Source organism: Chenopodium quinoa, unplaced genomic scaffold (assembly GCF_001683475.1).
Source record: "Chenopodium quinoa cultivar QQ74 unplaced genomic scaffold, ASM168347v1, whole genome shotgun sequence".
NCBI lineage: Eukaryota > Viridiplantae > Streptophyta > Magnoliopsida > Caryophyllales > Amaranthaceae > Chenopodium > Chenopodium quinoa.
The window spans coordinates 6,179,433-6,201,766 of NW_018742484.1; the positions used below are offsets into that span (position 1 = coordinate 6,179,433).

At 32.1% G+C, this 22,334-nt stretch overlaps 2 protein-coding genes across 2 annotated transcripts; one reads left to right on the forward strand and one right to left on the reverse strand.

Moving 5' to 3' along the window:
• Nucleotides 1-3,028: 3,028 nt before the first annotated feature.
• On the forward strand, nucleotides 3,029-7,061 carry LOC110719558 (homeobox protein BEL1 homolog). The gene is made up of 4 exons (XM_021898522.1): nucleotides 3,029-4,321; nucleotides 4,823-5,217; nucleotides 5,789-5,849; nucleotides 6,125-7,061. Exons 1-4 carry the CDS (start codon nucleotides 3,422-3,424, stop codon nucleotides 6,821-6,823), a joined length of 2,055 nt encoding a protein of 684 aa, XP_021754214.1. The 5' UTR covers nucleotides 3,029-3,421; the 3' UTR covers nucleotides 6,824-7,061.
• A 6,847-nt stretch (nucleotides 7,062-13,908) lies between these two features.
• Nucleotides 13,909-18,474, reverse strand: LOC110719559. The gene is made up of 3 exons (XM_021898523.1): nucleotides 16,983-18,474; nucleotides 14,948-15,490; nucleotides 13,909-14,283 (listed from the first exon to the last, which is right to left on the reverse strand). The coding sequence occupies exons 1-3, from the start codon at nucleotides 17,928-17,930 to the stop codon at nucleotides 14,182-14,184; spliced, it is 1,593 nt and encodes a 530-aa protein (XP_021754215.1). The 5' UTR covers nucleotides 17,931-18,474; the 3' UTR covers nucleotides 13,909-14,181.
• Between the last annotated feature and the right edge of the window lie 3,860 nt (nucleotides 18,475-22,334).

Consider the following 22,334-nt stretch of genomic DNA (forward strand, 5'->3'; position numbering starts at 1 on the left):
CCATCAATCCATCATTGGTGTGTTGATACAAACATATCTTCCGAAGTAACGCGATTGGAAAAAAAAAAATTATGTACCTAGGCTAATATATATATTTTTTTTTAATGGTATTATACATACACGAGTAAAATATAACTAATTATTACGTAGTTTTTATCTTCAAATAACACGTAGTTTAAGCTTAGTAGTATGTCTGAACTCTATTAAAAAATAGTGCTCAAGAAACTAGAAGAGAACAAGTTGATAGACTAACAAAGTAAATATATTTTGAAGAAAATAAATACATATGAAATTAGTTATAATCTATGCTACATTAACTTTTCATTTCACCTAAAGTACCTCATACAAGATCCTCGACATTCGAACATGAGTATGACACTTGGACAATTCATTTTTTTTAGTATCAAATTATGGATTTTTTTTCCACATAATAACTGAGTTGGACGCTTGAACACATACATGTGTCGGACATGAATAATCGAGTCCATGTATATTTATATTTAGGTAATAATCTTAGAATGAGCAAAGTAATTAGGTTAATGAAAAATAAAAAAGAAGATGCGGTCCCATGCAACAATGGGAAGCTAGAGAGAGAGAGGGATGGGTGGGAGTACTTTAATAAGGAGATGGCCGGTTTTAATTGAAATTAGTTGGAAATTTTGGACCACTTCATCTCATCTCCTCTACAACCTCTTATTTTGGGAAACCCCTTTTTTTCCTTCCAAAAAATAGTTCTTTTAAAAAAAAAAACAATTTTTTTTTCTTAAAATAAAAATGTGTCTGTTTTATGACTGTCTTTGACATTATGAATTTCTGAACAAAATTCACAGGAATCCCTTTTACAGAGCTGAGGTTAGGAGATGTTGATGATAAACCTGAAAAATGACTGGTTGTACGAGTTGATAGGATAGTGATAACTTGACTTACGGGGATTTGTGCACCCAATTTCTCAATACTAAAACCTTAACTTTTTAGATTATGGAGTACACTCTTTTGATTGGATGTGTAAGTGCCTGCAATGTCTTATACAGATTACAAATTCTTTTTATACTTCATTCCATATCTATTACGCAAGTCATAATGATAGTTTTGTTTTTAATGAAAAAAATATATAATCACGTTAAATCTTTTTTTTATTAGTGTTTAGAGAGCTACAAAGAACAAATAAGAATCGATCCCAAAATTTCCTGAAATCGGAAGGGAAGCTCTAACCAATTGAGTTATCCCTCACTCTCAATGTAAAATCTTAATATATAATTTCAAAGCATTATTTCGTAACCTATTTACGATTTTAACTAAAATGTAATTTAAAATATTATTAGCAGAAGATGTACATTAGTAACTATGAAGTCTCTAGTGTTACGATAAATAGATTGCCAATGGAGAAAAGTATATTTTGCCACACTTAGATCTAAATAGTAGTAAAATTTTAACTAAATTTATGAGTATTTAATTATTTAATTGGTGGTTCCAATTACAAATGCGCTGACATTAAATCAACAAATAACAAGATTGATTTTAAATTTTTTGTGCAAGAAGATTAAATTTTACGTAATAATAACATAGATTAAAAACTATATTAAAAATAGAGGAAGTGGTGCCTATTTTTTTAAAGAAATGAGCATCATGATTCATGAGCATAATATTTATTTTTTTATATTATTCTTATACATGAATATGTTATGACTTAGACACGTGTAACCTCTGTAGAGCTAGTTCTTGGGCTAAGTATTAGATTATCATCTTTTAGGTAGAAAAGTTGTGGGGTTTGATCTGATGAAGTCCATTGTTATTGGTACGTAAAATTTTGATTTGAATTATATACTTGTAGTAGGGACTAGGGATATTGTTATCAAGCTAAGAGCTCCACTTGGTAAACGGAACATTCTACTTCCTAGGAGGGTTTAGGCCTTCCGATAGGTTGTTCACTTAGTGAAACACAAATAATAGTTACAAACAATATAGAAATTTAAGGACAAAAATGGTTAACAATCAACTGATGCTAGTAAACTTGTGTACTTGGTGAAAGTGCATAAATGCTTTTGTAGTCTCTATTTTTATACTTCATAGAAAATAAGATAGACGTGATTTAATCCAAAATCTTTGATATTATCGATCTCCCAAGACGTTACTTTACTTAATTAAATTAACTAGTTAGTTTTTACAATAATATTTTCATACAAGCATGCTCTACATCTCTAGGATAAATTGCATGTTGATGAGTATATCAATGTAAGCTATAACATTAAATATTGGAGATAATTTGTACTAGTAAAAATAATTACAAATATATTATATTCATTAAAACAGACGGTGACAAAACATTTATATTATATCAAAAAATGGCACAACCATTTAATGATGACCCCTTGTAGATTTGATAAGAAGAGAAGTTGTTGATTATGTAAACTTATAGTTTGTTGTAACCTCTATGCTTACAACTTATAGGTACAAAAAGAATTAAATGAGTTGTTCTTGGTGGATCAAAGACACTATTTTACAAAAGCTGGTGAAAAGTACCTATATATAATTACTAAATAAACTATCTGAAATAACTTATCTTATAGAAACTTTTGATTTAATATACCCATTTCTCCACAAAGTACAAACTACCAAAAGAGTAGAAAATATCAAATGATTCATTTGTATATTACTACATATATAAAAACAAAATTAATATACCTCTTCTATTAAATTCCACAAGAGAAAATATAAAATTAATTGAGGTGATTTTAATTACTCAACAAATTAATTAAAATAGGACCAATTTAATTATTATAGGATGTTTTTTTTGTCAGGAAATGATTGACCCACCCAAAGATATAATTCAACCCGGATGAGTGGGGATTGGGGTAAGTTAAGGGTTTGTTTGTCTGAACACTTTCTGATTTTTCATACTTTTTTTTTTTCCTAGGTTGTGTCTTTCATTATTCATACCTTACTATGTTAAGCCTTGTTTAAAGAGAAAAATAAAAATACCTCTTTTTTTTCATAATATATACATACATAAAACAAAACACACCCTTCTTCTTCTTCTTCTTCTTCTTCTTCTTCTTCTTCTTCTTCTTCTTCTTCTTCCTCTTTTTTTTCTTTCTCTCTCCATTAATCATAAAAACTTGAAGTTTAATTTCTCCACCAAAATCTTTACTCTACTTATGGCAACCGTTAGCATTTCTACTCTTTCTTCTCTCTTCCAAACTCGGCATAACCATTAAAGCTCGAAACTTCGCGTTTTTTTTCAAAAATAAAACAAAACCCTTTATTAAAAAATTTGATTTCAATATTATTCTAAGGTTTTTTTGATAGGTAATCTCCCCAAAAAAATGGGGGCAAAAAAAAATTAGGTACAATTCCAAAAAAAAAAAAAAAAAAAGAAAAGAAAAAAGTTGGGTACTTTTTTTTATATATATATATATAAAAAATGGCTGCTAATCATCATCAATTAATGGAGGAGAAATCATCTTCATCAACAAGCTTTTGTTATTCAGATGTTCATAATTTAGGAGTTACTCATCTTCAAAATTTTGAATCAAACCCTGAAATTTACAACTTAACTAGTGGTATAGAAATGATAGGGTTTCAACCTAAACCTCAGAGTTTAATATCCGGAGTTGCACAACAAGAAGAACAACGGCAACGTCATCAGCAACAAGAGATGGGGTTTATTGATGATTCATCTTTAAGGCCTTGTGTTTTCCCTTGTGAAGGTAATGAGAGGCCGAGTCAAGGGCTTTCGCTTTCGCTCTCGTCTTCTAATCCATCCACTATTAGCCTTCAATCCTTTGAGCTTAGACATAATCTTCCTCATCATGGTCAAAGATTTGATCTTTCTTCCCCGTCTTCGAATACTCGAGACGGGTTTTTGGGAAAGTCTCAATCTTTTCATCATCTTCAACAAGAACAAGATGAACAACACCAACAACAACAACAAGGTTTTTTTGGGAAAAGTGTTGTTGTGGATGGTAGTAGTACTAGTGGTGGTGGTGGTGGTAGTATGAGTATACAATTTGAAATGATGAGGAATTCTAAGTATATGGGGCCCACTCAGGAGCTTTTGAGTGAGTTCTGTAATCTTGGAACAAAGGATTATGATGATGATTTACAAAGGAAATTGTCTAAGAAGAAGAATAAAGAGCAATTGGATTTCGAAGGCGGGGGTAACGACAACAATGATGATCGTAGTCATAACCCCAATAATAACAATAATAATAACAACAATAATAATGCGAGTAGTAGTTCCAATGTTAATCCATCATTGTATGGTGTTAGTCTATTGGAATTGCAGAAGAGGAAGACAAAGTTGCTTACCATGTTGGAAAAGGTATATATTATATTTTACTTTCTAATTTGTTATAATTTTATGCCGTTTTTACTTATATATATAACTCTTTTTTTTAAGCATTAAATTAAAAGTGCCTAAATTCTACTTCTTTTTTTTTTTTTTTTTTTTATTTTGCATCAATTTTTGCTTCAAACACCCAAAAAAAAAAGAAGCAAAGAAATTGCTAATTAATTACAGAAAAAAGGAAAAGAGAAGATCTTTTGATCTAACTAACTAAATTGGTTGAAATTATTTTGTGGGTCAAAAAAAAAAAAAAAAAAAATTAAAATTGAAATCTTTGAACTAATTAGGCGACTATAAAGCCCTTCTCAATAAATGCTAAAAAAAATATATGGGTGACAATTCAGGGACTTCATTAAATTTTTTCCTTAGAAACTCCCTATTTTTTGATCTGATAGAAGTGATTTTTACCACTTTGTAGTCTTTTTGAATGTTTTTTGCCCCCTATTTTTGTGGGGGTGTATTGTTTTTGTTTTGTAGTTGGACAGAGGATACAAGAACTACTGTGAACAAATGAAAGGAGTAGTGTCTTCCTTTGAGGCAGTGGCCGGACCGGGCGCGGCGGATACATACTCTGCCTTAGCCTCCAGGGCAATGTCAAGGCATTTCAGGTGTTTAAGAGATACAATTGTAGCTCAAATCAAGGAAACCAAGAAAGCAATGGGAGAAAAAGATAATGCAAGTAATGCAACAGTTCTAGGAACAACAAGAGGTGAAACTCCAAGACTTAGGCTTTTAGACCAAAATTTGAGGCAACAAAGAGCTTATCAACAAATGACCTTGATGGAGGCTCATCCCTGGAGACCTCAAAGAGGCTTGCCTGAACGTTCCGTTTCGATCCTTCGTGCTTGGCTCTTCGAGCACTACCTTCACCCGTATGTATATGTCATCTCTTTCTCAATCATCTTCCTTTCTGTCTGTTTGTTTGTTTGTACTAGACCATAGAATCTAAGGCCGGTTTTCGTGTCGTGGTTAGCTTGACATAAACATGACAATTTCTTTCATGGTAAAGTATCAAACTTTAGTCGAAAATGGTATAGCATGATGTGTTGAACACTCTAGATAGAAGCTCCAATTGTAGGTAGTTTAGCTCAATCATTCTAGTTTACAAGGAACTAGCTACCACATGCTCTTGTTAGTTTTATTTTTATTTTTTCGCTTCGATTTATTTGTTATTCTTTTGCAAGATTCCAATCGTCTTACTTTGTTCTTATTTGATCGTTTTTTGTCATGTTTTCATCAATCATATTTGTTCACTTCCTCATCTTTTTAGGCCCCATTTTTCTTTCTATACCACTCAAAGAACCATACAAAATTTCCACTAAAATAAAAGTGTCAAGCTAAGTATTTAGCTAAAGTGGTACAAAATTCTTATGGAATCTAATTCCATGGCTTGGAACTTAAACTCACGTATTTTCCAAATATAAATGTTCTTCCCCTTCTCAGGTACCCAAGCGACGTCGATAAGCACATCTTAGCACGTCAAACCGGTCTTACAAGAAGCCAGGTAAGCGAGAATGTTACTATGCTAATTGTAGAATTAATATATCTACATTATCCAATAAGTATAATCATGTTTGTACAATTAATATTTTTAGATGTAGTAAGAATAATACCACAATAAGACATTTTAGCTTAGTCATGATAGATGTTACATATATACATTGATATACACTTGTTTTTTTAATTAGTCTAACAAACTATGCATTTTAATTGGTGATTAAGTGTTTGGTGTATGCTAATAATTTGATTAATTAAGTTTATTATGGATATGATGGTTAGGTGTCTAATTGGTTTATTAATGCGAGAGTGAGGCTATGGAAGCCAATGGTGGAGCAAATGTACCTAGAGGAGACCAAAGAGGAGCAAGACAAGAACATGGGCTCCTCCTCCGATGGTGGTACCGAGCATCAACTGTCTACTACGGATCATCTCGGTGGCCTTATTCACCACCAACAACCACCACAAGAACAAAAACCGGACCCTGATCAACTCATTCGGATTGATCCGGACTCACTCTCCTCCATTGTCAACAACACCACCACCACCACGGCCACCTCGAGTAGGGTTGACACTCAAAACAGGATGAGTCATTTACATTTTCAACAAAATGGTCAATTTATTGGTAGGGTTGAGGGTTTTGGTTCAGTGGATCATTTGGATTTTCCATCCTCCTCATCATACAACCAACAGCACCATGCAGCAAATTATGGGACTACTGCTCAAAATGACAATAGTACCCCTCACCAAGGCTTTGGTGGTGGCAAAAATGTGTCATTGACACTAGGGTTGCAACAACATGGTGGTAATGGGGTGAGCTTAGCGTTTTCGCCCGCGTCTCAGGCAGCAGCTTCCCTCTTCTATCCTAGAGAGCAAATGGATGATAATCATCAGTACACTCTCTTGGATGAAAATCAAGGGCAGAACAATTTGCCTTACAGGAACTTGATGGGTGCACAAGTACTCCATGATTTCGCCTAATCACCCGTAGCTGATTATGTTATATTATGAGAGATTATCATCATCCAAATGAATTGAAATTCTTGGAAGCTCGGATCATCAAATATATGGGGTAATTCATATTTTGAGGTTTAATTTCTTAGTTTGTAAGGAATCTTATACTAAGTAGGTATTAGGTTAGGTATTAAGCTAGATGGGCTCAATTTAAACTAGTGATTCTATATTAAATATCTATAATACTCCATGATATATTGATACATGAATACATACATATATATATATATATATATATATATATATATATATATATATAGCTAAACAATGGGAGGTGGAACTAAATTAAATGGGAGTGATCATGGAATATATTGAGTGCATGTTAAAGATGTTGAACTAGGCTTTTTTGGGCATTTTTATTGTTTTGGAAATGTTAGAGTGGTTTGAGGAGCATTAAACATCAAGCCTATGGTAAAATTTATTGGCTCCACTTGGAAAAGAAAATGTTAAAAATGAGGGAATTTCATACTTGTGGGCATACATATATACTGAGTAATTGGTTTCTTTTTGTTATAAGTCTTATATTTTCTATGTTTTCTTGCATTGTTAAGATATGTCGTCTATGATACGGTTATTCAAGGAACGATTGGACCCACATATTGTGGAGGTCATGACTCTGCTACCGATTGCCTTTTTGGTTAAAGTTGAAAGAGTCAATTAGAGAATTAGTAAATATGTTGTGAATTGATGCAAGAATCTATAAGGAAAAAAAATTATTAGTGTATTATTTCCTTGTTATTGAAAGATTCTACTATAATCTAATTTGGTTTATAAATTATTTTCTATTTTTATTGTCTTTTTCCTCCAACCTAAAAAATAAAAGAAAGAAAAAAGAAAAACCCTTTGCTTCAAGGAACTTTTGATAGGGGGGCCACTGTAGCTGATTGAACCATTTGTGGTTCATGTTAAGATGAAATAACGACTTTGGTGAGGCCTTATCTACACAAATAACTTTCATAATAAAGAGAGGTACTTTGTAATTTGATTGGTGATCTTAAGTTTGAAAGATTAAGCAAAACGAAAATTATATTATTTGCATTCTTTTGTTGGAGAGTTGATAATGTGCATGGACCATGCATGATTTATCACTCTCCGATGGTGATCATCTTCTTAATTGTGCAAGACACTAAGAACTTATTTTCATTAATGGAATTCTTTTGGTTGGACGGTTTTTAGAATAATCAAACATTCGTTGATGTTACAAAATTTCTCCGATCCTTGATCGAATAGGATCATGTTTATTATTCCTTCTCCTAAATGTCAACTAGCCTTAAACTTTTGATATATATACAACTTTTTTTTTTTTTTTTACGGGTTTGATATATATACAATTTGAAATCCATTCTCATCTATAATTTGATATTGCCATTTTGACAATGCATGGTGTTACTTCTTCAAATTGTTTCTTGAAAAACAGAATTATGATATTACTACATGTTTGAAGTTTATGTTTAATTGATTCATATATATTTCTAGCATCCCCTCTTGGACTCTCAAAATTGAAAAAAGAAAATCATGTTATTAATAATTACTATGAAAAAAGGATGAAAATCATATTATTAACAATTGCTATGAAAAAAGGATGCATCTATTTATAGATGCATCAAGGGTGTTTTTTAATTTAATTGGTATCAATTAGTTGTTATAGCTTATCACTTCGACGCTATTGATAAACTAAACTAACAATGACGACGATTTTAATCGTCATAAATTAAATATATCAACGTGACATTTTTTTCATTGTACCATCGCCTATGTGTCTCATTGTTGATAAGCAACCTTCGGAATAGTAGTCAAATATTCTTACTAACGATTAACATCATGTCATTAAAACTAGAATGATTCATCGCAACGACTCAATGACAATCCTGTATACTGCCATCTCAATATTGGTGAACTTAATTATAACACTCATGTAATTTCATCTACTTACATGAATGTTCTATACCAAACCAAAAAAAATAAAAAAAAGAGGTGGATGTCAACTAATTTAGTAGATTAAAATTTTGAAAATGGTACTCAAATCATTAACCTTGCGGTCTTTTTACACAAGGAAAAAAAAAAAAAAAAAAAAAAACCCAACATGGTGTCACTAAAACAAATAATTAGGTGACTAAACAGGGCAAGTAATTTGAGATATAAAGTGTTATTTTTCAATGTAAGAAAAATTAGTTATTTACTGATACCTATAGACAGCGGACAGCCCACGTTAAAAAGGTTGGGCTTGATTGGAATTTGGAAGAGAGTGGGTACTCAAAGGATCAGAAAACTAAGCCCATACGCATAGAATTATGGGCCGACCAAGGTATTTTCGGCCCAATACTCAAAAACTGCACCAATAGTTCCAATTTTCTTTGTTCCTTTTGTAGATGGTCTACCTAAACCCTCAATAGTCATTTGCAAAGATAGATGAGAAAGGTCGAAACTCGAAATCAATACCAACAATTGTTATATGAGTCTTTAATTATCAATTAAGTTAGTCTATATAGAATATAAATCAATTAATAGTATAAGGGGTATTCTAGAGATAATTTTAGATTGAGTATGATTAGTTGATTACAAGAGCAGTTGAGAGTTATCCTTGCAATTGAATATGAGAGCCTATAAAAGAAAAAGTGTAAACTATCCTCAAGGCTAGGTCAAGTCAAAATTTTCTTTTGTACAGATATAACAGGCCTAAATAAACAAGTATGGAGCAAATATTTAGAATAGTATAGTGATGATACGGACGTGCAATCTGAATTAGTTATGTATTAATCGGTAATTGTGATGTTATGGTTTTGTATAAGATTAATCTTGATAAAAGTTTTTCCATTATTTCACTAATAATTAAACAAGCCCTAAAAATTGAAATATAAAATTTAAAATTATTACTATTGAATATCAATAGAGCTAGTCGATAATGAGGTGCCAAACGACCCTATCATTAAGACCAAGGCCAAAACCTCCACATGTTAACATAGGCATGAGTCAAGGTTAATATAAGGGTTGATTTGGCATGACACAAAAGTAGTCTAGCTGATCATAACGTAAGAGACACATCAGTGGACTATTAGCTATTTCATAGATTTTTTATTTTTTTTTGGTGTTCCACCTACTTTACCCTTTGGGCTAATTCGGATTCGAGGATTAATCCCCTCCCAATTATTATTGCAGGGGATCGAATACGCTGTCCTCCCTAACAAGTTTAGCCCCAGTCACCGCTACACCAACAACCAATTTGTATTAGCTATTTCATAGATAAATGCGCATCAACATAATTAATGCATTCTTCTAATTCGTAATTACTATTTCATCATAGTAGAACATAACCACTAGGCCCACTACATGGCAAGATACAAAAATTAGATCATCATCATAGTATCATACATTCGTACAACATTACCTATTCTTCTAGTAATACTTCTGGCTTAATTTCAGGCTTCATCGGCCGTTCGATGTGATCAAGTGTCAGCATCATGTTATGTTAAAATTTGGCAACAAAAGCTCTGCTATTGCAGAAACTATAACAGCCCGAAATATCGAATGATTATCACTTCAACAAATGCTATGAAAATTGACAGGAGGTACATATAATCATAATGCTACTTCTTTTGTTTTATAGTTTGTCTTCTGGTATATTTGTTTGATACAGTACATTATTGTTTGCTTGATTTTTTATGTTTAGGGGCTTGACAAGTTATCATGAATATTTTTCTCTTGCTAAATATGCATGATTTTATCATTAATTGTGAATACTGGTTCTAACTCTGGATTTTGGACATGTTTCCATAAACTAATTAGCGTGAAAATGTAAAATAAGAACTCATGTGCTGAGATGAGAGATAAAGAAAAACACGTACAAATAAGAAGTCGCAATAAATATAAATCATTCATAAAAGTAACTTTGTATTACATACGAAACAAATGAAGTACTCCCTATATTTTAATGTAAGTAGGTTAGACCCTAATTTGGTACCAACTTAGTTGAACTTTGGAGCTGCTAAATGACTTTTGAAAATTTGACTGTTTGGCCCAAACTTAACGAGACTAGAGAGTAGAAACTTGCCCAGAAGTGGGCCGAGCTTACAGAGTTTTTGTAACTTAGCCCGGCTATGTTATTTCACTTATTAAGATCGGGTTTTTATCTATGTTTATACATTATACTACGTAAATTATTCCGTATTTGGTTTGTTATTTATAAATTCCAAAGATGACTTGAATGTTACGGGTTAAGAAGTATATAAAAAGGTTGAACTTGTAGGAACATATAGTGCACGACATGTGTGTTAAGTAACTGTGTTAATTATTTTTAGGTGGAACAAGTAAGATTCTGTTCAGTTCACCTTTAAAAAATAATACTCTGTAAAATTAATTTTAATTTCGTATAAATAAGTTTAGTTTAATAAAATTAATTTCAGTTCAGTATGAATCAGTAACTCTAAAGACGAAATATAATAGAGAATTTGTAAAATTAATTTTAATTCAATAAAAATAATTTAAGTTCAACAAAAATAAAGTGAAGTGAATAATGCCTAATACAAAGTAGTATATATTATATAATTATCACATGTTTTATGAGATCTTGTCTTGGAGATATTAACGTACACAATTTTATTTTTTTCTTTTTTTTAATCTATCTATACATAGAGTTGACCGGCTTGACCCCTAAAATTGTCTACAATCCTTGACAAAAAAAAAAAAAAAAAAAAAACGAATGCACAGTAGTTTTTTCAAAAAAAAAAAAAAAGAAAGAAATACGAATAGTAGTAACTCTAATATGTTGGCTACCCTACCCTCTCTATTGACGGGTCGGTTTCACCAACTCCCCAGTCCCCCCGGACAATATTCTAGGACCCACTTAAATTGACACCTACCCTTTTACTTATATACTATTCCTCCTAAAATAATGGCACTTTTATACGTTAATCATTTGTTTTATTTTCACAAAGCAGATCAAGAGAATCCCAAATAATTATAATAAATCTGTTTAATTAAAAAAATAAGCTATAGTTTTTATACGCTAATGATACATTAATACGACTAGGACCACTACTAAAACATAGTGAAAAGGTATCTTTTAGGCTCACGGGTGTCTTCCTATGATTGGTCATATGTGTCTTGCATTACCACACGTGGCACCGATATGGCTTGTGTCACACTAGTGCGGTATAGTATATCACCGACTTATTTTATTGCAAGGGTATTTTACCTAGTACGTCAATTTATTTTTTAATTAAGGACCCAAAATTTTGAGAAATTAATAAAATGGAGAAATGGTCCCACCATTCAGTGGTTTGTTTACCAAACCATGCTTCAATTTTGTTGGCTATTTGAGTCCGTTTATTGAGTGAGTATAGTGAGTTAGTAGTTCAATAATGTTGCTCTATTATTTAGGATTATTTGATTCTTTGGTCATAGAGTTTTGGTTATCAATCTTTTGGTATGTACTGGTTTTAGGAAATAATTGAAGAGTTATGTATAATTTATGCATTGAATTGTGCCATTTACTCTTCTTGACCAATCTTGTCTCATAAAATTATTCATCGTACTTTTATCTATCTGGAATTAGTGGTCACTGATCAGGGTCATATTATCTAAATATCAATGTTTTGTTCTCTAATAAGGAGGAGATTTATTAATTGTAAAGTCCCTTAAATTGAGTAATGGCGTGTAGAAATTAAAGAATGAAATTGCTATTGTTTGATACTCCCTAATATGTGACAATGACGAAAAAGTACCAAGTAATTATGTGAAAAGAGTTGTAGTATATTTGATTTCAAAGTTCCGTATTATAAATGAAATTACTTCGATGTCTCTATTTTGGATAATTATGAGAGGTTGGACGTCGTCATAACCAACTCTTGATCATTGATTAAAAATACAATATATTAGCCTGACTTTTACTTATTTGATTTCACCTGAACTTATTTTCATTAAATTAAAATAAAAGATAAGGTAAATTAAATCCAAACATAAATTATCTGCAATACAAGCTCAACGTTTGTTAAGACGTCGTACTCCAGTAACTAGTAAGTAGAAAGAAAAACCTGTCATGTTTAGTTGTAAAAAAGAAGCCGAGTCCCACAATATGGAAGGCCATAGCTCATGGAAATAAAATAAAGCAATTGTTCAGTTAAAAGGCTAAACAAGTCGTACCTACTTTTATTGAAGATCTTAATCAATTCCTGGGTTGGAAGACTAGGAACCTTCTATCGCCTTCAGTAATTCCGACTTATGTCGGTCAACACAATTATTTTACCAAAATTACACTTTACAAAGTCTTACCTCTTATTGATTAATGCTTACTCCCCAACCCATCCACTTCTCTAGCCTTCTACTGCGTATTAAAAAAAGGTTATCAAAGTACGTAGTAGATAATTTAAGGAGTATATTTAAGAAGTTAGAATAGTCTTCTCTCAAGACTATAATTGACAGTAACTTATCGAGTTACCGCATTACTTAATACAGTAATTGTTTTTTCAATATATAAAAGGAAAAATTATATAATGCAAAATTAAAAATATTTATGTTATCTTATAGAAATGAAGTACCGAGTAATATTCAACAATAAGCTATTGTGAGACCATCCTCGCAATCTCGCATTGAAGCCTTGAAGATATGAGAGGGAGGGCCAGATTGTTTTATAAGGCACCGGCAAATAATCAAGTGTCAACTAATGAAATGGGAAAACCACTATAATCAAGAGTGAAAAAAACCGGCTCCTCATGTGAAGCACCCTCAAACAGAGAATGTTTAGTTGTCAAAAGAAGACTTAACACCTTGATTAGTCCATTAATAACTTTTTTTTTGGTTACGAATACAATAGTTATTGTTCAAATCACCATCACCTTCACTTTTGTTTCACGCTATTTACTTCTCTTGATGATCATGATTCATAAATCATCACCAATTACAAAGATACAACCATATACATAATGCTAAACTTAGATGTTAATTAAAAGAATCAAATTTGTTAGGAACATAAATAGATTACTCTATACTATAAAGAGAATTTTAATAACTTACAATAATAATAATGATAATAATAAAAAATTAAAAAAAAAAAAGGATCAAATAAATGAAAATGATATACCATTACAAACATATATGCCTAAAATACAAGTTAGAAAAGAAGGGGGTTAGATAGGGACCATTAAGAAAAGCAATGGAAAAAGGTCAAAAACTACAGAAGATAAAACTACAGAAGAATTGAATACAGCAGAAAAATTTAAAAAAAAAAAAAAAAAAAAAAAAAAAAAAAAAAAAAAAAAAAAACCGACATAAACTAATTAAGACTAACAAAATGATTCAAATGATTTTTTTTTCTCTTTTGTTCTCAAGTATTATACTTCAATAACCTCACCTCCCTTACATACACCGACATCTATAAGCATGGTCCCGTTCGTCCTCGACTTCAATACTCTGCAGCAATTCCTTCTTGGAGACTGTTGGAAAGCAGTAAAGAAATATGTGAGCATCAACCAAAAGAGTATTTTACATGCCATGTGACAATCAATCTGGTTAATAACAATGCAGATGAATTAGCTTTCCCAGTAAGCAAAGTTTTTCCGCAATACACCTAATTAAGGATTAATATAATATAATCTGATACTGAAATGCCAGCCATTTCCTCAGGTAGGAATGCCAACCACTTCGCTTTTCGAATGTGAGTATTTGATCAAGATTTGGTTCCGTACGAAATTAAACTAATGCATATGCAATGTCTAAGATCACAATGCAATACTATTAAGCCCTCTGCTTACACATGCAAAATGTAATTAAATATTGTCTAAGGATGTATCACTAACAACCAACTCTTCATCACATTCATGACAATGCAAAATTTGGCCACTTCTCGGGACACAATGCAGAACACAAGGCTCTTTGAAGTGAGCGCTTCCAAATGAGATAGCACATGAACACTGACTAGTTAGGAGTATAAATCTGTATTAGGCGGTCTAGGAAAGACGAGCTTTCATGATGCTGACTTATGGATGCATTTAAAGCAGAAATCTGGAGTATAAAATATTCTCAAGTGCAGAAATACTAACGCAAACCAAAAACAATGACCAAAGCAACAAATTAGTGAGCATTGGAAATGAAACTTACCCTAGACCACAATTGCGGGTCTGGTTTCTTGTATACTATCACTTTATCAATCGTTGAAGGCTCAACCATCCTCCATCGGCACAGTGGGTGTTGCACACGATGCCGCAAGTACTCACTCACTGTCTGATTCTTCTCCTTATCAAATTTGATTTTTGACAAGTAATAAACATAGGGCTTCTGGCATGGATTTCGGGCCACAGGACGAGTGTTGAATGCATAAGCTGTGTAGTCAGCCCTTCTATACCAATTCAAGAATGTCCTTGTTGGCATCTCCATCTCACGGGGCGACAAGACACCCCGAATGATCTGAACAGCAAAACCCCATGACACTGAGATGGTCCATTTCTTAGGCTTAAAGTAGCATACAGATTGCTGCATTAGGCCAGCAGAATCTAATTTCATCGGGATTGTAAGCCTTTGTATAGCTTGAACTTGAGTCACATTTGGGAAGATGGGTTCTACCACGTCCAAGTGATGCAGAGAGACAAATGGTGTCACCGGGTGCGCAGCTAGCAGTCCAAATAGGTTGCCATAGACATCATACTGGTTTTTTGCAAAGTTCCACCAATAAAGCTTGCTGTTAGGAATTATTAAAGGCCTCATAATAATAATAATAATAATAATAATAATAATAATAATAATAATAATAATAATATACTCCGTACAATCAATCTACAAGTTCCACAAAAACAATATATTTATAATCAGTGAGAAACAAAAGGTTGTTCTTATAAACAAATTGATCAAACAATGCGGCTTTTTCGCTTATAATGAGGAGCAAACTGAAACTTGTCCTGTTTCCTGTTTTTATAATCTGAACAAGATAATGTAACTGAACACTTCACCTTAGAGAACACTGCTCACATTTCACACTAAACAAGTCTTACCAAACAAAGTTTAATCTGTCAAATGTGATACACATCATATATTAATTCCTAAGCTTCCCATAACACATTAACACCCCACATTACCCCTTCTAAGGCCCTTAGCAAGTGTGTAACTACGAGGATTCACAGGAATCCTAAGTACTCGTAATTATCAATTTCGATCAGCAACAATTAGCATTATTCGCCAAACAAACACCCGTAATTTGCTGAAAAAGTAGACTATAGTGTAAATTAAGCAAACCTCAACTTAATTAGAAGCCATTTCATTGCCTCAATTTTAGAACAAATCTATAATAAAATAAAAGAAGCATATTTAAGTTCCCTAGATGAGGAGTCAATGTAGGCTGACCAACCTTTTTCCTTAGAGCAACAATTATTTTCCTACATCCAACTTTGCTTATTAATGACTAAATTTATACTCCTAATCCTATTTTATACCCAAATATTTTCCATATTACACTACACCGACAAGCCCAAATAGTTATTAAATACAGTATTAATTACGGAAAAAATAATTTTAAAAAGGAAAATGCTATACATAGCCCTTACATATAAGCATAATAACACTCTTGAAAATTGTTTAAATTTAGAAAATCATGACAAAAACACACTATCTATGCGTGTTTTTGTCGTGAATTCCTAATTATATATAATTTTCAAGAGTGTTTTTAATGCTTATATATACTATGTATAGCATTACCCTTTTAAAAAATAAAAAAATAAAAATCTCGAAGAACTCAGAATCACACTTATCCTTCAGCGAGCAGTGTTTTACACGCGCAGCAACAATAAAAGTAGGCCAAACATAAATTTACAAAGTGGGACCCACACAACTCAATCTTATTGTATGCCAAAAAACAGAGGTCACTTTTAACTCCAACTATCACAGATTTAGCACCAAAATTCAGCAAATTACACGGCACAAAATTCCCCATTTCATCAATCATTTTAAATCCCATTTACTACCTCTAATTGAACCCAATAATCTACCATTAAGGTAAGTAATTATTCCCAATTAGATTCTCAAACAACTTACCAAAAAACTCAATAACAACTCATTCAAAAACACTTCTAAATAAATCAAATTAATCAAGACCTGTGATCAAATTCCGTCTAATTGAAAACGAAGGAGGCGAACTCATTCATACCTGATGAAACCCGAGTTCTTTAGTGAGTGGAACACCAAGTTCAGCCATGCAAGCTTGCATTCGATCATCACTCCCATAAAGAGCAGGATACCTTTGAATACACCTATCTTGCATCTTAGACAAAGCAACAGCTAAAGGATAACTAATTGCAAAACCACCACCACCATAAGCCATTGCATATGAAAAATAAATATTCTGCAAATGACTCTCAGAATTACTCCCAATATAGTAATACTCTCTATGATCATACTTGTTTAACACCCTCACTAAATTCTCCGTTACGAACACGGTGTCATCGTCTCCCATTACAAACCACCTCACATTCTTCAACCCTAGCCTCAATGTCTCCGACACAATCCTCGAGATCCGTATCGCCGAGCGATGGCCCTGCTTGTTATTGTACCTGAACTTAGAAGTATCCTCTGATATTCTAATCTCAGGGAGTGTTTCATTGTCATCATCGATGTGTTCAACCTCGCCGTCTAGCCAAACAATGCCACGCATCTCGGATTTATTGTACCATGTCTTGATGTATTGCTTCCTCCCCTCCCACAGACTCGCGGACCCACCAATGCCGAACACTATGTGGGAGATGTTCGTTGTTCCCGGCCCGTTATCGGGTATTCTCTCAACCTGAGTAGGGACCGAATTGGATAATCGACGGTGGTCGGACACGGAAGAAGAAGACGAGGAATTGATGAGGGAGATATCGGAGGAGTCGAAGAGATGCTGGTGGTTGTGGCGGTGGTTTGGGAGGTCACAAGGGTGAGGATTAGAGACGAGTTTAAGAGTATAAACGAGATAAGTCACGGAAACAGATAGAATTAACCAAAGCATAAGCTTAGGAAAAAGGGTTCTATTCTGGTTCGAACCCACGCCGTTTACAGAAGACGGGCTTCTCATTTGATCCCAAATCAGCTTCTCCGGATCTTTGTGACCAAATTTCATCCCGGAGATTCTGATTTGCAAATCAACTCGATTCTAAAAACAACCAGATCTATGGATACGATCGACAAAAACACGAATGTACCACGGAGGAAGGTGGTGTGTGGTGTGTGGTGGTGTTATTGAAGGAGGAGAAAAGGGGAAGAGTGCATTGCTGCCAGGTTGCAGAGTGTAGTCACCACCTCACCTCACCCACATTACAACCAACAGAAAAGGAGAGAGAAAGTGAAATTGAAGAGAGAGAAAGAGAAATTGAGGAGAGAGAAAGGGGAGTGAATTGAATTGATACTCTTTCATTGTTAGATTTCCTTTTTATTATAGGAGGTAGCTGGGTAACAATGTATCATGGTATCAGCAATCATAAATCTAATTAATCTATCATCAGCTTAAGATTATTATTCAAGTATATATTATAAATAAATAAATTCTAATTTTCGTGACTTTTTAGTTTTATTTTTATAAGAGTATATTTTGCGTATATTTCGGTTAAATATGTTTACATATCTTAATCAAGTTCTTTTTTTATTTGTTTTTGTTTTTTTGAAAGACAAGTTCTCTCTCTCTCTTTTTTTTTTTTAATTTCTTTTTATCTTTGCTATATCCGTATAAAGTTGATTCATTTAGATATTTGGTGTCGGTCTATACTCTATAATACCTAAAACATTCTTATTTTTATGCGGAGTATGTGCTCTTTAGAATGAATTGAATGTTTTCAATGTTATTATGATATGAACTGTCATATGTTTAATTGTTACGTGTAAATAATACGTCGCGTGTATTTACAGCTAATGGGTAATTAAATGTTTGTTGTGGCTTGGGAGTGTAGAAGTAGCAAAGTTCACCCAACTTAACCAACCAATATAATTGGGACATTGAATAAGCGTGTTTGTGCTTTAAAGTTGTTAATTTTGATGTGTTAACACGATTAAGATCCTGTTCTTTTGAGCTTTTGGGCAGAGTAGAGCATATTCGGTAGAGCAGAACAGAGCAGACTTCAACAGAGCAGAGTAGAGCTTCCAACACTGCAAAGTAAAGCAGATTTCAACAGAGTAGAGCAGAGTAGAACAGCTCAAAAGAACAAGGCCTAACTCATTTGTTTAAACGGGCTGAATTTAAGTATATAGTAATTTGTAATATTCATTTAACATAAAAAAATTGAATACAAAATATACAATACACTTTACATTGACATATCTTAATATAGAAAACATAGAGTAAACATATATACAAATTAGCACAATGAAGACAAGAGGTGAATTTTAAAATTTTTGTCATTAGTAATTTTGGAAGGAAAATCAACATATAATTTGAACAATTAAAGACCGTTCACCGTTCTAACAAAGAAAAGGTGAAAAATAAGGAAGTTGGTTATTATCAATTTGAAAACTTGATTTGTATCTATATAGGTAGATACTAAATGTTGGAAATTAAACAAGTAAGTTGTTTATTGTCAATATTTATCTCTATATTCATAGATAACAAATTTGAAATCAAGGAAGTTGTTTATTGTCAATATTTATCTCTCTCTATATATATTCATAAAGAACAAAATTACAGTTATAAACATGAAAGTAGTTTATTGTAAGATGCATCACTTTATACCAATAGGATTTTGGTCTAATAGTTAAGACTGAGAGCATGTGTACAATAGGTCCCATGTTCAAATTCCCCCACCTCATTTGGAAATTATATTGTTCTTGTGGCTCATTTGCACAGGGAAAAAAAAAATATTTATCTCTATACTTATATCTACGTGGACAATGTGACTAGTTTAATTTAACTATTTATAAGCAGGATTTGTGTATCAAGCATATATATGGGTATGTTTAACACAATATGAATATAAGATCCATCTGTAATCGACTTATCGAAATTATTGGTAAGAAAAAATTACGTAATTTACAAATATGGTTTATTACTTTATTATCATGGTGTATCATGGGAAAGGAAAAAGGCAAGACTTTATTAATTGCTCCAACTGAATTAAATAAGACCAATTATCTTGTTGATGTATACGCACAGTATTAAATGAAGGATACCAACATTTTGTAGATTGAGGGTAATTTGTTAAATGCATCTAATAATTGTTTCAAATTACTCTCCATAGTCCATAGCTATGGTTGTTTTAAATTTGTAGGTGGCATTTAAGTGAGTTATACATCATAGAATTGTTTTTTCAATTATAATAATCCTTTGAGTTAGATCTTAAGTATTTTTTTTTTTTGAAAGAAATCTTAAGTACTTAATTAAAGTAGAGTATTTTAAAGTTAGAACCAGGTACGTGTTTTAATATATTTATAATTATATTTCAAGATGACACCCTGTAATGCATATTCGAAAATGTTAAACAAAATGGAAAGCAGAAAACAACATGTTAAAATACATAAGAAATTTAAAATACAAATGTTAAACTATGTATTTTGTACCCATTCACAGAAAATAATACAAGTTGAAAATCATACGAAAATGAAAAGCAGTATTTCATATGTTAAACTTACCCTATTAAAAAAAATGGAAAGCAGAAAAAAACATGTTAAAATACATAGGCTATTGGGCACATAGTACCATTATCAGTTTATCACTTAGTTAAACAAAATGTCAAAGTACACAATATGTACTTAAATTGTAAGAACTTAAAGTTAGTTATTATACTACTTATTCAATTTAGTGATTGTTTGATTATATAGACATCTTATTTATTTCCTTGAACATGAAAATCTGTAACATTTATAATATACTCCTAATTGATGTTGTGTGGTCAATAGAAATACATAATAATTAACATAATGTACATATTCTTCAAAGTTATGAATTAATATAGGAATTTTTTTATTTTTTTTTTAAACACTCCTCTTATATGAAAATTCATTTTTATGCTTGCAATTAGCATAAGTTACAACTCCAATTCCTCATTAGATCCTCTTTGGACTTCCAACGAGAGATAACTCTTTGCATTTCTCAAATTAATAGTTCATCCCTTTTAAAGTTTGTTAATAGGTCATGATCTTCTACTTTAGCATCATGACCAATCTTTAATTGGCCAAAAGACACTAATGTCATACAAGATCAACAATGGAACTATTTTCAAACCCGTAATTTTTTTTTTTCTAATGGCAACTACTTCAAATTTATGAATGAGTTTTCTTCATTAAAATCTCAAAATGAAGCTAGTTATGCAAATTAATAGAGGTACAACACCTAACTTTATACGAATGTAAATTGAAGGGTTAGTTTTCGTCCCCGTTGTCTACAACTAAATCATTCTTTCTGTTGTGTGACCTAAAGAATTTGTACCCATTCACAGAAAACAACACAAGTTGAAAATCATACGAAAATAAAAAGCAGTATTTCATATGTTAAACTTACCCTATAAAAAAAAAACTGTCGGTTACCTCCTGTCCATTGATTTCAACCATAAAATCTAGTATACCATCTGCATTTTTCCATTCAATAAAAAATAATTATAAAAAAATTGAGAAGCAGTACAAAAATATTTTATATATTTATCAACAATAATGTTTTGTTCAATTAACAATCCGAATGATTGTCAAAAAAAAAAAAAGAAAATTGGGAGTGGAAAGGCTTTAAATTTGTGGGGTATGTTATAGTTGTATCAACCTAGAAAATAGGGTTAAAAAAATAGGTCCACGGGCAAAAATGGCGGGGCCCGATAAGAAAACCAAGATGAATGTGCATGTGCCCTTGTTTTTAAGGATTGGGCCTTTTATATTTGGTGCATTTCTAGTTTCTACTAGCTTATGTAATAAGACATCGTAGTTGTAACGTTCTTGCTATTCTTGGTGATGCGGATGCATTCAACGTTTCCTTTCTTAGTCCGTTTCTTTAATGTTTCTTAGATTAGATTTTGGCTTACAAGTTTTTACCTTTCACTTGAAAGGGTTTTTCTTGTTTTAAGCGTTAGGATTTTTATTTTGATTAGGAATTGTTTTGGTCTAGTGAGTTCCTATTTGAATTAGGACTTGTCTTTAGCAAAAGAGATTCCTAATTAGATTAGGACTTGTCTTTAGCAAAAGAGAGTTCCTATTTGAATTAGGACTTGTTTTTAGCAAAGTAAATTCCTAAGTGGATTAGGACTTGACTTTGGTTTTTAGGCGTGTCTAGGAGTTTTAGGAGGATTGAATACCTAATCTAAGTTGAATTAAGCTTAGTTAGTTTAGTCATATCCGAATTAGGAACTTGGGGATCAAGTTTCGGTTTTCTTAGGTTTTCTAGGTCAAATGGGATTCTAATTTAATTAGGATTAGTTTTCTAATTTGATTAGGTTTAGAATTAGTTTTGAGTCTATAAATAAAGGTTGTAAACTTTGAATTAAAGAAGAAGTTTTTTTTGTTGATTAAAGCTTTATTGCTTGTTAATTTGGAACGTTTCTTTCCAAGTTTTCTTTGT